Source organism: Myotis brandtii, unplaced genomic scaffold, assembly GCF_000412655.1.
Source record: "Myotis brandtii unplaced genomic scaffold, ASM41265v1 scaffold157, whole genome shotgun sequence".
Taxonomy (NCBI): domain Eukaryota; kingdom Metazoa; phylum Chordata; class Mammalia; order Chiroptera; family Vespertilionidae; genus Myotis; species Myotis brandtii.
This window is the reverse complement of record NW_005355708.1, coordinates 5357784-5373689: the sequence shown is the minus strand read 5'-3', so window position 1 is coordinate 5373689 and position 15906 is coordinate 5357784. Positions and strand designations below refer to the sequence as shown.

The 15906-nt window shown below is 54.3% G+C and overlaps 1 protein-coding gene across 1 annotated transcript in view; it reads right to left on the bottom strand.

Annotated features, from left to right (window-relative positions):
• Positions 1–14556, bottom strand: part of PLXDC1 (plexin domain containing 1) — a 50660-nt gene extending 36104 nt beyond the window's left edge. The window contains exons 1-3 of the mRNA XM_005861996.2: positions 14367–14556; positions 13956–14039; positions 12474–12652 (exon numbers count right to left, since the gene is read on the bottom strand). Coding sequence (XP_005862058.1) covers positions 12474–12652; positions 13956–14039; positions 14367–14556 — 453 coding nt within the window. The remainder of the gene's footprint in view (positions 1–12473; positions 12653–13955; positions 14040–14366) is intronic.
• Positions 14557–15906: the final 1350 nt, after the last annotated feature.

The following is a 15906-nucleotide window of genomic DNA, read 5'->3' as shown; positions in this document are numbered from 1 at the left end:
GGTGAGAAACTAGAGAGACAGAGACAGCAGCCCTGGTTTCCGACAGCTTTTCAGGTCCTTCATCTCCTCCCCGGAGCCCAGAGTAGGTCCCTGCACCCTCAATATAAACCTTCTCCCGAGACGGCTCAAGTGGCTCCTTGGAACCAAAAGGGCTCTAACCAGAACAGTCTTGCTCACGGGGTGATCAGAGGAAGGACTTCCAGGGACACCCCGATAGCCCTGCTCCAGCACAGACAGTGCGAGTCCGAATGGGAGGAGAATGAGAAGACGGAAGTGAGAAACCCCGCTTCTGAGAGAACTTTCCCCTGGCAACGCCGGCCCCCAAGATTTTTTGATTCTACAAAGTCAATCACTGCTGGCTGCTGCTTCTTCTTCTTGTTTTTTTTCATGAGAGAAAGTCTATTTAGAAGCCACAGAGGTAGAAGTGAGCCATAGAAGAAATGGGTTCAGGAAATAAACTACAGAGGCGAAGAAAGGGAGCTTAGGAGAGGAAATGATGGTGACTTGCTTCGGCGGGAGGAGAAGAGGGAAGTTAAAGGTGAGGGCTGGCTCTTAGGAGTGAGAGCTCTGCTGGGTCCTCCGCCCGAGGGCTTTATAGGGTGGATCTCAATAGAATATTCATCAGCTTTCCAGGTGTGTCCTCTCTGGGTCGTGGTTTCCACTGATTGGTCAGCTCGGCTCCAGGACAGGGGGTCATTAGTCAATGCAGCTGGCCCTGAGGTCAGCCATAGCTTCGCTTGTCTGGTTTCGCAGCTTTTCTGGGCCTGGAGCTGAAACACAGCTGAGACCTAGATGGATGTGATGAGGGCCAGGATCTCGTTGTCCTGGGGGCGTAATGCTTAAGGGAGTGTTCATGCAGGGGCCCACCTGGGAGTCACAGGAGCCCACTCTTTGCCCCCCCCCCCCCGTTCATCCTCTAAGGGGGTCTGCCACATGACTAGCAACATGCCAGGGGAGGGTCCAAACCGAATGGCAAGCTGCTGGCTTCTTGAGTGGCCACCCGGACAAGAGTCACGTGGTCTGGAATTCTCCAAACCTGGTGGCACCTCCCCTCTACCACTGCAGGCCCCTGATCATGCTGCCACTGGCACCAGCTGTGTTTTGTGTGCGTATGTGTGTTTAAGTATATTTTTATTGATTTCAGAGAGGAGGAGAGAGGGAGAGAGAGAAGAGAGAAAGAGAGAAGCATCAATAATGAGAGAGAATCATCGATCAGCTGCCTTCTGCACGCCCCACACTGGGGATCTAGCCCGCAACCCGGGCATGCGCTCTTGACTGGAATCGAACCCGGGACCCCTCAGTCCGCAGCTGAGGCCTAGACGCCCTATCCACTGAGCCGAACCAATGACCATCCTCTCCTTCTTCCTTTAGTAGCAGAACCTCCCGATTTTAGTGAAGCACATTGCCACCCAGTTAGACTTTTCCCAGCCCTCCTTACAGCTGGCGTGGCGAAAGGACTGTCTGGCCAATGGAAGGCGGGCAGAATGACTGCCCTCAATGGGAATGGGGGGCCCTCGCCTTGCTCGGTAACCGTTGGCCGGGATGCAGATGTGATGGTGGGAGCCGCAGCAGCCATTTTGGACCACAAAGGGGAAGGCACTTATTGTAGAAGAAAGCTGGGTCTCCAACAGCACGGAGACGCACTACTTATGCTCTATCACCGGTGAGAGAATGAATACATTTCTCTCAAGTCTAAGTGCCTCGGCAGTTGTTACAAGAACTGAGTTTGCCCCCTAATTAATACAAGGTCCTAAGGGCCTCCTCAGGCCAGTCAGCCCGAGGGCTTCTTCACTGTAGCCCATAGATATGTCTCTGCAAAAGGATACAGAGGCCGTGCTTGGCAGTTCGCTTGCCTGAGGAAGTCACCCACCTCACAGCCGGTCCCCGCATTTGACCTGCGTCTGTGGGGCAGCCCCCTCCCTCCAGCGGGCAGCCCTCCAGGCACTGCGGGCTGGAGGCTGGGGCTAGGATGGGCGGCCTGACCTTACAGAGGGCCAGGGAGCAAAGCCAGACCACTTGGCAAGTCCACCAGAGGGAGCCAGGCGAGAAGCCCTGGTCCATAATCCCCCTTCATCTGAGGAAGCAGCCTGATGATGTGATTTCAAACATTTGGGGCCATGAAATCCTTTCTTCCAATTCATCTTCCATGGACGCTCTGTACATAACTCCCATCAGAGGGCGGCCACTCTGGGAGAAGGAAAGAGAAGGGCGGGGAGCCCGGCTGAGCTACTTCCTTCTCTGCGCCCTCAATCCACAGCAGCCAGGAAGCACCTGTGGGAACCCTGAGGGTTCCGTGGAGTGCAGTTTGAAAACCACCGCTCTGGGATCCAGTGCAGGGGCTGTGGCACCAGACAGACCCGAGTTCAAAACCGGGACCCACTGGAAAGTCGTCTGAGCCAAGCATGGCTCTCCCCTCCCGAGTGTCTGCGCGGTCGCTGCCTTTCTCGCCGAGTCCGTGAAAGGCTTCCACCGAACATGTCGATGGTGAGCCCCCAGCCCAGGGCCTGGCCCTCGGCAGATGCTGGACGAGCGGGAGCTGTGATGCTGATGTTGTTGGATCTTTCTAGGAAAAGGATTTGATTGTGGCGGCTGCCTCCTCAGCGCCATCCCCAGCTCCATCCTAAACGTCTGCTGTTACAGTGTCCCTCTGTCTCAATTATTCATGCCGGAGGCCTGCCAACGCTTCATTTCTGACAGCGGGGCAGCATTTACCTTGGCTGAGCTCAAGACGGTCCTGGACAGGGATTCCGGCTAAGCTGTCACCATCGGCCCACCACCTGCCTGCCAACTGGCAGGTGGAAATGCCAGGGCAGGCAACCAAGGGCGTCCCGCAGGGCCTGCGGGAGAGGCCGGGCCAGCCAGGCGTGTCAGCCCCAGGCAGCTGGGCCCGACCCAGGAGGAGCTGATGGGATGAGCGGGGTAGGGGCACCCCAGCCCCTCCTCTACCATTCCATGAGGCCTTACCACACCAACAGCAATATTTTCTAGAGCCCTGCTCCTCCAAGTACGCCCCGGGGACCAGCGGCATCTGCACCACCGGGGAGCTCGTCAGACATGCAGAACCCTGGGCCTAACCCCCAACTTGCTGGATCAAAACTGCATTTGAACTAGTTCCCCCAGAGATTCTTTCGCACAAAAAGTTTACAAAGCGCTGGTCTAGCAGCACCCTCTGTTTCGGCCAATATGTCACTCATTTTTGTCCACGAGGAGACAGTGGTCAGACCCCGAAGACAGAAAGACCTAGGTTTTTGTCCTGGCTCTGCCACTCGCTAGCTGTGCAACCTGAGTAAGCGAAACAGAATTACCAGATGACCCAGCAATTCCACTCCGAGGTACAGTGGGGCCTTGACTTACGGGTTTAATTCGTTCTGAGACCGAGCTCGTTAAGGAGCTCGTTAACTCAAATTACTCTATCAACTCAATGCAAAAAATCGGCAGAGAGACAGCTGGTATCTCAAAAAAGTCGTTAGTCGGGACACTGGTAAGTCAAGACCCCACTGTATATACCCCCAAATAGTTGAAAACAGGTACGCAAATACATGTACACATGTTCATAGCAGCTCTATTCACAACAGCCCACAAGTGGAAACAGCCCAAATGTCTAGGAATAAGTGAATAAGCAAAATGTGGTATATCTGAACAATGGAATATTATTCGGGCATAAAAGTGGATGAGCCTCAAAAACATTATGCTAGGTGAAAGAAACCAGCCACAAAAGGTCCTATATCAGTGATGGCGAACCTTTTGAGCTCGGCGTGTCAGCATTTTGAAAAACCCTAACTTAACTCTGGTGCTGTGTCACATATAGAAATTTTTTGATATTTGCAACCATAGTAAAACAAAGACTTATATTTTTGATATTTATTTTATATATTTAAATGCCATTTAACAAAGAAAAATCAACCAAAAATAATGAGTTCGCATTTCACCTCTGACACGCGTGTCATAGGTTCGCCATCACTGTCCTATATCGTCTGATCTCATTTACATATGAAACTTCTAGATTAGGTAGATCCGTAGGAACAGAACACAGGTTGGTCGTTGCCAGGGGCTTGAAGGGAGGGGAGGTTGGGGAGCAATTGCTTTAAGGGTATAGTATTTCAATATTTCCTTTTAGGGTGATGAAAATGTTTGGAACTAGACAGAGGTGTGTTAAATACACTTCACTTTAAAATGGCTAATTCTGCCCGACTGGCATGGCTCAGTGGTTAAGCATTGACCTATGAACCAGGAGGCCACGGTTTAATTCCCCATCAGGGCTTGTGCCTGGGTTGTGGGCTGGATCCCCATTGGGGGGCGTGCAGGAGGCAGCCAATCAATGATTCTCTCTCATCATTGATGTTTCTATCTCTCTCACCCTCTCTTTTCCTCTCTGAAACCAATAAAAATATGTTTTAAAAATAAATGAAATAAAAACATTTTAAATGGTGTCTTTTATGTTCTGTGACCCATACTTCAACAAGAAAGATAGAGAAAGCCCTAACCGGTTTGGCTCAGTGGATAGAGCATCGGCCTACGGACTGAAGGGTCCCAGGTTCGATTCCAGTCAAGGGCATATACCTTGGTTGCAGGCACATCCCCAGTAGGGGTTGTGCAGGAGGCAGCTGATAGATGTTCGATGTTTCTAACTCTCTATCCCTCTCCCTTCCTATCAATAAAATATATATTTTTTAAAAAGATAGAAAAAAAGAAACAAGAAACCAACCTGCTCAAGGGAAAGAGAAAGGGTGAGCAAGAGGGACCCACATGGGGGATGGACCTCCTGGGGCTGAGCACCCCTCGGAGGTGTCGCTGGAGGAGACACAGGGACTGCGATCCCATCATGTGCCTCGAGGTCTGCTTTTAAGTCTCACCCCTGTGAGCGCACTATTTGCCACGCCGTTTGGGGAAGTTGACGCCGGCTGGGGCTGCAGGAGCTCGCCGTGTCAGGTGCATTAGCTGAGGGGCCAGGTGTCCCAAGGTCGTGCGCTGGGGGGTGCTGGGGCCAAGACCAGGGCTCGAGACTGCCAGGCTTTCCACAGGGCTGGGGACTGGACGTCTGGCCTCCACCTCCACCTCCCACCTCCCTGGACGCCCTTTCGCCTCACAAAATCTACCTTCTCTCTCCTCCAAATTCCACTCACAACCTTCCCCTCCGTCCACCCACCGCACACTCTACTCCCAGACCTCTTCCCCTCTGGGCCTCCTCACCTCCTCCCTCCCCGAGTGCACGGGTACGTGGGGTTCTGTAATGAACGCCGCTTGCTCTTCCTGTGTCTGTGCTACGACTCTGTCCGTCTGTCCTGTCTCCTCTAGGCCCTTGGGTCTGGGAAGGGGCCCTCCGGAGGCCTCCTTCCGGGAACTGCCTCTCGGGAGGTTGTGGACACCCGGCAGGAATCGCACTCACTGCTCAAGCCATCTTGGAGGACAGGGTGCCTCCCTCAGCATTGCTGGGCCTGCCATGGGGTGGATGAGCTGGGAGTTTTGGGTGGACAGAGAGGAGAGGAATTGTTCCACGGCCTTAAACTGGTCTTGGTGGAGAATCGCTGGAAAACCTGAGTTCAGACAAGAGTTGATTCCCACTGGGGAGTGGTTTTGGCGTGGGCGTGAGAATGAAGCCCAAGGAAGTGGCTCTGCCCTGGGGCCTGGGGCTGTCAGTTCACCCTGGGGGTGGAGGCCGGATCCCTCCAGGCCTCAAAACAAGAGGGTCTGAACTGCAAGAAGCCCTGTGCTGAGGTGGCCAGGCAGGGGTGCTGGGCAGAGGGGCTGAGCAGAGGGGATGGGCAGGAGGGGTAGGGAGGGGGTCTGGGCAGAAGGGACTGGGAAGAAGGGGTTGGGCCAGAGAGACTGAGAAGGAAAGATGGCCAGAGCGGGGTGGGCCTGAGAAGGCCTGGGATGGAGGTTGAGCAGAGGAGCTGACTGAGAGGACGGGGCCAGGGGGACCTGGCCAGGAGGGAAGCCACAGCCAGAAGGATGTACTGAGGGACAGCGAGGGAAGATAAGGGGACAGAGGGGATGGCAGCTCCCCTGCCAGGCCCTCGGCCCCTAGATACGGCCCCTGAGAACAGGCACAGGCCAGGCTGTGATACGGGCAAACAGTGGACATGTTTTCCTGTTGAGACCAAGAAAACTTCCCGAAACAGACAGAATCAAACTTGCTGAAACGTCCCCTCCCAACCCCTCCCCTCTTGCCCAGCCTTTGCTGCCAAGCTCTTGTCTAGCCTGGGTTTCCTTAGCCAAAGAGGCCCGAGCTCTCAGACATGCTGGCCACAGAGATGCGGGAGAAGCAGGCCTCGCTGGGCGCCTGTGCTGGGCTCCGACAGGGGCTGAAGCTGCCCACGTCCCGGTCAGTGGGACGTAGCCTGGGGGGTGTGTGTTGGGAGGTGGGACGGGGTGTTGAGATCTGGCTATGCTGAAGGGGGGTGTTCCCCGTTGATCAGTGCAAAGCCTAACAGGTTCAAGGTAAGTAGGGAGGGCGCACAGGCCCCTCTAAAGATTCAGGCACGAGACCAGCGGGTCGTGGGTGCATGTACCCATGTGCGTAAGAACTGACGTCCTCTTACTAGTATGTGTGTGGGAACCCGAAAGTCAGTAGAGTTGGGGTCCTCAGAGGCCACTGAGTCCAACAGCCCGCCCCAGGCACAACCTGTTCTCTTCAGTCACCCTCTTTCGAGGCCTCTGGGGACCAACAAACCCTTCAAAGAAAGAGCTCCCACCATGTGCTGGGCACCGGAGACAGAGCCATAAAACAGTCTCTAAAACAGTCTGGGGTCAGGTCGAATGGGGCTTTGGTCCCAGCGGGAGGACAGGCAATGAGGACAAACAAACAAACAGAGAATTCAGCGCAGGACAGGGTAAGTGCGAGGGAGAAAAACCATCTATTTCCCTGCCCCAGTCGCAGCCCTGCGGGCCCCGCAGCGATTGGAAAACAGCCACATGTAGAGCCTTCTCTCTGCCAGACTCACTCCTCCCCGCCCCCAGCTCCTGCAACCATTCTGCGTGAGATTGGTTTCTAGGTGACCATCTAAAGGGAGGCCCGAGCCCCGCGGCCGTGGTCAGGCTGGGAAACACCCCACAGGACCCCCAGAGCCCGAGCTCGGTGCCAGGGTGGCTGTGGGTTCCCATGAGCACAGCTGGCTCTGCCACCTCCATCCTTGGCAGCCTCTTCTCACTCCTGACTCATCCTCAGCCCGCAGGCAGTGAGGAGCCCGGAGTCCTCCTCCTGAACTGCTGCTGAGCCGCGTCCCCCACCTTATTTTAAACCCAAGTGCCAGGATTTGTACTCATCCTGGTAGTTTCACCCGGCAGGAGGCCAACGATCCCCCAGCCTGTCCCGGCTCGAGCCTCTCCCAGCTCCGGGGGCAGTCTGAGCCTCCTGTCTCCTGGGCAGAGCTGGGCACAGCCCCTCGCACGGTCAGAGGCACCTCCTGCCAGGGTGGCCCTGCTCCTCCCCGGGGACTCCCGGTGTGTGGCCGCTCTCGGAGCCACGGAGCCCGTGGACGTGGAAGCCTGGTGGTCGAGGACAGCCACGCGGTGCCTGAGAAAGGCCCCTGCCCTGCGGTCCGTCTGGTGACCGATTTTGAAATTGGTTTGAAGTGTCACGTGTCAGCCGTTCCCACACCTAGATGACCAGGAGAATCCCGTGTGGGGACTGTTAAAGAAACGCGTTCCCATGCCTTGGCCGGTTTGGCTCAGTGGATAGAGCGTCGGCCTGAGGACTGAAGGGTCCCAGGTTCGATTCCGGTCAAGGGCATGCACCTTGGTTGCGACACATCCCCAGTGAGGGGTGTGCAGGAGGCACCTGATCGATGTTTCTCTCTCATCGATGTTCCTAACTCTCTATCCCTCTTCCTCTCCCTTCCTCTCTGTAAAAATCAATAAAAAAAAATATATTAAAAAAAAAAAAGAAACGCGTTCCCAGGCTCCATCTGCAGTTTCTCTACAAGTCAGTGCAGGGTGGAGCCCGAGAATCTGGGGCTATTGACTCCACGCCGGCTCTGACCGGTCCCACTGCCCTTCCCCAACGCCCACAGACGATTGCTTCCAGAAGCCCCGTCCCGCGGCTCTTCTGCCAGGTCCTCTCTGCAGCCTGGGACGCCCTCTGGCCATGGTCCCTGGCCCAAAGCAAGGGTCAGTTCCGTGACTGACGGCCCAGCTAAGCTGGGGGACGGAGAAGGGTGAGCCTCCGGGTGCCCCTCACTCAGGGGGCCTCTCCTGCCATGGCCTTCTCTCCCTCATCCCGCCATGGCTCCTCGGCTCTGAAGGATGGAGAAGACGGGCAGCATGGGGAGTGCCTGAGGCTGTGTGAGTGAGGGCGGGTTCTACCTCAGGGCCCGGATGAGGGTGCGGAGAGCGAGGCCCGGACCCCAGGTGCAACATGTAATGACCAGCACACTCAGTCATCACAACAGAGAACAGTCAATGCCCTGTTTTTTAAAAGTCAAAATTAATCCAAATAACTATGATGAACAAAATATCAAAACAAGAAGGGGAGAGTCAGTAAGGGTGCCAACCATGTCAGAGGCTGCGATAAAAGGAGTAATCATCCATAGAAGCGATGCAGAGAGGGGGAGAGTTCAGAGCATGTGCTACCCGGCTCCCTCCCTCCCCGGCTGCAGGCTGGCAGGGTCCCCCTCCCACCCCCATGGCTACAGCTCTTGCTGGCTGGGTAGCCACCTCGCTCCTCTGTGCTGCTGCTCCTCCCAAAGTGCTCCCCCACACCCTGTTGTCCTCCTTCACCGGGCCCACTCCTGTGGAAAATGTCCCTGAATTAAACAGTCCCCCAGAGAGAGAGAGAGAGAGAGAGAGAGGATGCAGAGAACAAAGAAAAAAAAGGATGCAGAGAGCAGGAAAAAGTGTTAAACATTTTAATTTTAAATATCTTTAGAAAGAGAAGATCTTACATCTCTGGCACAAGAACAGGAACCTTTTTAAAGAAAAGAAATAATAAGAAAATAACAGAGAGCTCTTGGAAATTAAAAATATAAAAGTAGCGGGGGGGGGGGGGGTTGTTGGAATTGGCAACATTAAGAAAATAAGGTTGCCCGGCTGGCATGGCTCAGAGGTTGAGCATCAACCTATGAACCAGGAGATCACGGTTCGATTCCTGGTCAGGGCACATGCCCAGGTTGTGGCTCGATCCCCCGTAGGGGGTGTGCAGGAGGCAGCGGATAAGTGATTCTCTCTCATCATTGATGTTTCTCTCTCTCCCTCTCCCTTCCTCTCTGAAATCAATAAAAATATTTTTTTTAAAAAAGAAAACAAGGTTGAGGAGCAACCACCACTGAGTGGTCTTCAAGCTGTTCTTCCACAAAAAAATTTTTGTAATTTATTGATTTTAGAGAGAGGGAGATAAAGGGGGAGAGAAAGAGAGAACCGTCAATTTCAGGGATCAAACCCACAACCCCGGGGTATTGGGATGACACCTAACCACCTGTGTTACTCAGCCAGGGCCCACAAACTCTTAAACGGAATGGAAATGAGGATGACAGAAAATAAAATTTCGAAAAGTTGGGGGGGGGGGGAGAAAAAAAAAGAAGACTGAGAAAATCTCCCCAAAAGTGGAACAACAATAACATGCAAACTAACAAATGAACAACAAAAAGTGTGCCCGGCCGGCGTGGCTCCGTGGCTGAGTGCCGACCTATGAACCAAGAGGTCGAAGTTCCATTCCTGGTCAGGGCGTGTGCCTGGGTTGGGGACTCCATCCCCGGTGGGGGGCGTGCAGGAGGCAGCCAATCGATGATTCTCTCTCATCATTGACGTTTCTCTCTCTCTCTCCCCCTCCCTTCCTCTCTGAAGTCAATAAAAATATGTTTTAAGAAATTAAGTAAAATAATGCAAAGAGACAGACAAAAAACAGAAGCGAGAAGAAAGTTTGAGGATCGTTCCCCAGGAAGGACGTCAAATCCAGGGAAACTGTCGAGAGAAGAGAGTGTGGTAGGGAGATGATTGTCAAAGAAACGAAGAGCAAGACTTTGCAGAACTGGTGGATATGAGTCTCCAGGTTGAAACAGTCCATCAAACATCCAGCCACAGCAGAGCCCTCACCCTCGGAGGCTGCAGGGAACACCCGGCAGCTCCCGGAGGAGGGGGGACATATACAAAACGGGGGCAGAAGAATGGCCCCAAACCTCTCAACAGTGACACTGGAAGCCAGAAGACAATGGTGAGGTGCCTGCAAACTTCTGAAGGAAAATTATTTTTAATCTAGAATTCTATATTCAGCCAAACCATCCATCAAGTGTGAGATAGAATAAAGGCATTTTCAGACGTACAAGCTCTCAAAATAATTTTCTCTCCTATGTAACCTTTCTCAGGAAGCTAAACAAATGAGGGGGAGAAGCAGGAACAACACAGGGACAATAGAACAGGCTGGCCCAGCTGGCGTGGCTCAGTGGTTGAGCATCGACCTATGAGCCAGGAGGTCACGGTTCGATTCCCGAGCAGGGCACATGCCCAGGTTGAGGGCTCGATCCCTAGTGTGGGGCGTGCAGGAGGCAGCCAATCAATGATTCCCTCTTATCATTGATGTGTCTATCTCTCTCTCCCTCTCCCTTCCTCTCTGAAATCAATAAAAGTATATTTTTAAAGAAGAGAACAGGATGCCCAACACAGAAGAGAGACCAGAGGTCCCAATGATGAAGGAGAGGTCCGAGGATGGCTGTGGGGAAGCAGGGGGACAGCCAGTGCAGGTTGGAACAGGACTATGAGAGGTTTCCGGGGGTGGGGGTGAGGGCAGGGGAGAACTGGCAGGTTTGACTACCCCAAAAATCATAATTGAGGCTGTTAAACAACAAAATTCAACAGAGTGAATTTTAAATATCTTACTGGTTTCATTGAACTATTGATGAATCGGGCAGCATCCCATCTAGCAGAGAGAAGGAGGGTTCTAACCAAGAGTGGATGGTTTGTGTCAAGGTCCCATTCTTTCAGGGGATGACAGGGGTCTAGCAAGCAGTTTACCTCATTAGAGCTGACCAGGTCATTCCAAACTGGCTGGTTTAAGATGCCACTCCTGGGAGAGGCTGAAACTGTAATTAAATTAGGTATTAAGTGTTGTCTTTCTGTCTTGTGGGTTTAGCACAAGGGACTCCATGTTGAGCCTGTGGTCTCTTTTTTAACAAGGCCAATGGGTGTGTAAGAATATAGAGCTGTAGTAAGTACAGAAAACTAAGCAAGTGGAGAGGGTAAGGGCCCAGGAAAAATAAAAACTCTATAAGAAAGTAAACAAGGCTATCATCTGCTTGGATTAGTGGTGAACAGTATTTACATGATTATCATGATATAAAGCAGAGCATATGGATTTAACAAAAATATTGGGAGAGGAAAACGACCCTCAGGGGAGTCTGTAAAAGGCAAATCTTCATCTACACACAGGCAGTCAGCACATAACGTGCAAACGGATTAATCAGGAGGCAGCAGGATGAGCAAGTTCCAGTCTCCGCTGAGCTGGGGGCGGGGGGTTGGGGGGGAACTACTGTGTTTTGTTTTTTAATCTTAGCGTTCTTTGACCTTTTTGACTATCTGTAAACACTTAGTTGATTTTAAAAAATGTTATGAAAACATAAAATAAAGAAATCTATACTGAGAAACACATCCCCTTGTTCCTTCTCGTTTCATAGTTTTTTAGCATCTGGAGAATCCACCCCCTTTACTCCCAGCCACAGACACGGACACTCTCACCAGGACACACACACATTCATGATAGACACAAAGAGCTCATGGTGACAGACAACCAGGAACATGTACATCATCACCAAACCCTCAGACACGCAGGCAAACACACTCCTGCCAACACGCACACATGAATACACTCACCCACACATATGCAGAGCCCCCCCAACCCCGAAAGCCAGCTGCAGGACTGCACTGCCTCCTGGCCTGGACCCCCTGACCTCCTGCAGCCCCACCCCCAGAACTGCTCCAGGCAGAGGCGGGTCCCTCCTGCGACTTCACCCCATTGCTTCCTCTGCTCAGAGTTCCCTGCCACGAGGCTGAGCAGCCATGAACCCTTTGGGGACACTCGGTCGGTGGGTGGCACAGAGATGAGGTCGGGAAGGGCCAGAGCTGGCAGCTGGATGCGGCCAGGAAGCCCCCTTCATCCAGCCTTTGCTGGAGGCCCTAAGCAGTGGAAGAGTCCAGTGTCAGGACACGCTGTGCGTCCTGGAGCAGATCACCTTACCGCTCTGGGTCCACGAGGAAGTAGCAGCCTCTGTAACTCTTGAGATGCCAAGATGTCATGACCCAGGCTGGGCCCTGCTTCCGTCCCCTCTAGATCCCTAGCTTCACACTGGCCTCCAGGGCCACCACCAAAGGACAGGTGTTTCTAACAAGTGTACACGGTCACCTGGCGGCCCCCCACAGCCCCGCAAGGTCCCCTCGGCGGCCCATCCAGAGGCTTGGCCTGCATCCGGACCTGGGAGAAGGGGACAGAAAGGTGAGTCCTGGGAGTCCGGAGTGAAGGCCTGGGGGGTGGTTCCTGCAGCACTCACCACCACCCTGGTCCTGTTATCCGGCAGTGTGTCAATGGCCAGGGTGCCCCCACCCAGGTCCTGGCTCAGCTGGGTCCTGTCCGGCTCCGACGCCTGCCCGGGGCTCTCTCGGGCTCTCCGATTCCAGCCCCGCAAGGTCCCCTCAGCGGCCCATCCAGAGGCTTGGCCTGCATCCGGACCTGGGAGAAGGGGACAGAAAGGTGAGTCCTGGGAGTCCGGAGTGAAGGCCTGGGGGGTGGGGGAACCAGCCCACTTACTCTGCAGAGCCCCTGCCCCCTGCCACCACTGCCTTTGGGGACACTGACTACCAGGGCGGGAGACACCCCACATGCACTGAGAGACAGGGACCCAGCCCCACTCCATGCACTTTGCACATGTGACCCTTTTAGTCCTCACCCCGACCCTCCCCAGTAGATGGATGCTCTCCACTTCACAGACAGGGATCCGGCTCCCAGAGGTTCAAGAACAGTGGTTCTCAACCTTCCTAATGCTGCGACCCTTTAATACAGTTCCTCATGTTGTGGTGACCCCCAACCACAAAATTATTTTCGTTGCTACTTCATAACTGTAATTTTGCTACTGTTATGAATCGTAATGTAAATATCTGATATGCAGGATGTATTTTCATTGTTACAAATTGAACATAATGAAAGCATAGTGATAAATTACAAAAACAATATGTAATTATATATGTGTTTTCCGATGGTCTTAGGCGACCCCTGTGAAAGGGTCGTTCGACCACCAAAGGGGTCTCGACCCACAGGTTGGCGACCCATAGGTGGAGAACCACTGTTCAAGAAGGTCACACAGCAGGTTAGGGATGGAGGTAAGTTTCAAACCCAGTTGGACCTGCCTCCTAAGCGGTGATTACTCTTAACCTCAGCTGCCCTGGAATCATCGGGGATCTTTAAAAATCCCTGATGCCTGTGTCCCACCCAGAGACTACAATGTAGTGCGGTCCGTGGTGCAGCCTGAGCACTGGGATTCTTAAATGACCCCCAGGGGAGCTATTGAGAAGCCCTGGCCTGGCCTAGGTGGCTCAGTGGTTGAGCACTGACCTATGAACCAGGAGGTCCTGGTTCGATTCCTGGTCAGGGCACATGCCAGGCACAGGATTGGAAAGTGGTGGCACCCAGGCCATTTAGCAGCGATTCCTAGACTCAATGTTCTCTCCAGTTCCCTCATTAGATTTATTCTAAATGGCACAGATACCATGCTTGTCCATTCCAGAAAGATGGACACATGTGTCCTATATTGTCACTCCAATAGCCACCCCTATGAGGGATGTGTATACGGGACACAGACCACCAGACGAGTGGATCTGCTAGTCCCTGCGACCTTCGTCGATTTCAGGCCCACCCTGTGTCAGATGCCTGCCTCCACCCACTCCCCAGAGCTCCTGGATGTAGCTCTCTTTCCCAGAGCATCCACTGGTGTTGTAACTACCTGCCTGTCTCCCTGCTGCCCCCAGGACGCTCCCACCTTCTGCAAATGTGTATCCTCGGTGCCTAGCAAACACTAGGTGCTCAATCACTGCATAATTGAGCACACGAGACTGGCGGTAACCTGGGAGCCAGCAAGCACAGAGATTGAGACAAGGTTTGGCCAGGCCCGGGCCTGGGGCTGGGGCCAGGACTCTTTGCTGTGAGGCTCTGGTTTGTCATTAGACATTTTATCCAATTAAGTCATTCTTGGCTGCTGGCGCCTGCTGGACCCTTGCCGGCCCCCTTTTACTTCTCTGCCCCTAATCGCAACCAGATGCTCTGGAGAAGCTGGGGAGAGGGGCGGCCTCCAGACCCCTTCCCCACGATGCCCACTGGCTGAGATGGCCCTGGGCCCGGTGCTGGGAAGACAGCCTGCCCTCGGTCCCATCCCAAGCCAGGGCTGCCTTGCCTTTCTCGGGCGAGGCCCACAGCTGCCGCTGGAAGCAGAACTGTTTGTGCTGGGCTGGTGTGCCCCGCTCCCCGAGTCTCCTGCAAGCAGCCCTCGGGCCTGGGCGGGAGCCAGGACAGGAAAGGAGCATGTGCTGAGCAAGGAGAGGAGCTGGGCCGGCCTGGGCAGGGATGCTGGGATCTGCAGGCATCGCAATCCTGCAGCTGAGACGGGCGGGTGCCTGGATGGTGGGGGCCCAAGGCCTGGGGAGAGGGCAGGGAGGGGGTGCCCAGCTAGAGGTGGGGTAGGGGAGGACACAGCTGTACCCACAAGCTGTTCGACCTTGGACCCATCAGTTTACTTCTCTAAGCCTCAGTTTCCTCATCACGAAAATGGGGGCAACAATCACGCCTCTGTGAGGCTTTATAAACAGAGGCTCAGGGTCAAAGGCAGAGCCCCTGCAGGAGGGCAGGGCGAAGGATAGACAGGAGTCAGCCCTACCCTGGCCTACTCCTGAATCTTGCCCTCCCAAACCACACACTCCGTCTCCCTGCCACCCTCCCCCTCCCAGCTGGCTGGGACAGGACATCATCCCCTCAGCCCGTGGACGGATCCAACACAGCTGGCGGCTCACGTGTGTGTGTGCAAGGGCCCACGTGCCTGTGCATACACACGTGGGCGCGCACACACACAGACTTGCCTGAAGGCCCTGGCCTCCTCCCTATGTGCTCACGCCTGTGTTACACACCTGTCCGAACCTCGGCTGCTCCCAGCTATACCTCTGCCTTGCGTTGGGGAGCCTCTGCGTGTGAGTGAGGGCAAGAAGCTTCCAGAACACACTGTCCATTTATTCCTCCACTCATTCACCCATGGCCCCATGCGGCATAGGGTCTAGTCTAGTGGGATGTCACAATAGTAATAGGGATCGTGGGAATGACAGCTAGCTGTTAGAGAACGGCTGACACTGTGCGGGCGCCGTTCCAAGCGCTTTACACACATTAACTTGTTTAATCCCCACAGTAAGCCCAGGAGGTAGGTGCTAGTTTTACATCTATTTTACAAACTGGGAAACTGAGACACGACTAGTCGGTGGCAGAATTTGCACTCAGGCCAGCAGGCTGTCGCCAGGCTCTGTCCGACCACAGAAAGCGCAGCAGGATGTGAGCAGCAACGCCAGCTGCTGCCCACAGTGCAGGGGCAGCCCCGGGGCAGGACTGGCATGTGGGCTGGGCTCCTGGACGCCCTGCTCTGAGAACCACTGGACTTGCACCTGGGAGCTGCCCTGGGAGACTGTGCCCCCTGTCTTGGAGGTAGTGCCCCAACCTCTTTCACATGCCACTGCCTTGCTCCGGGGCAGGAAGCAATGGGCTGATTTCAGGAGGGCAGGTCAGGCCACCACAGTGCCCGGTCCAAGCCACCCTCATCCCACCCATCACCAAGCTCGCCATTCCAGGCCCAGAACCACCACTCGGTCCAGCAGCTACTTCGGCCTCCACCTTTAATGCCCTTCGGCCGGGCTCCCACCTGCCCGCCAGCGCATCTAGGGGACAAACTGGGTGCC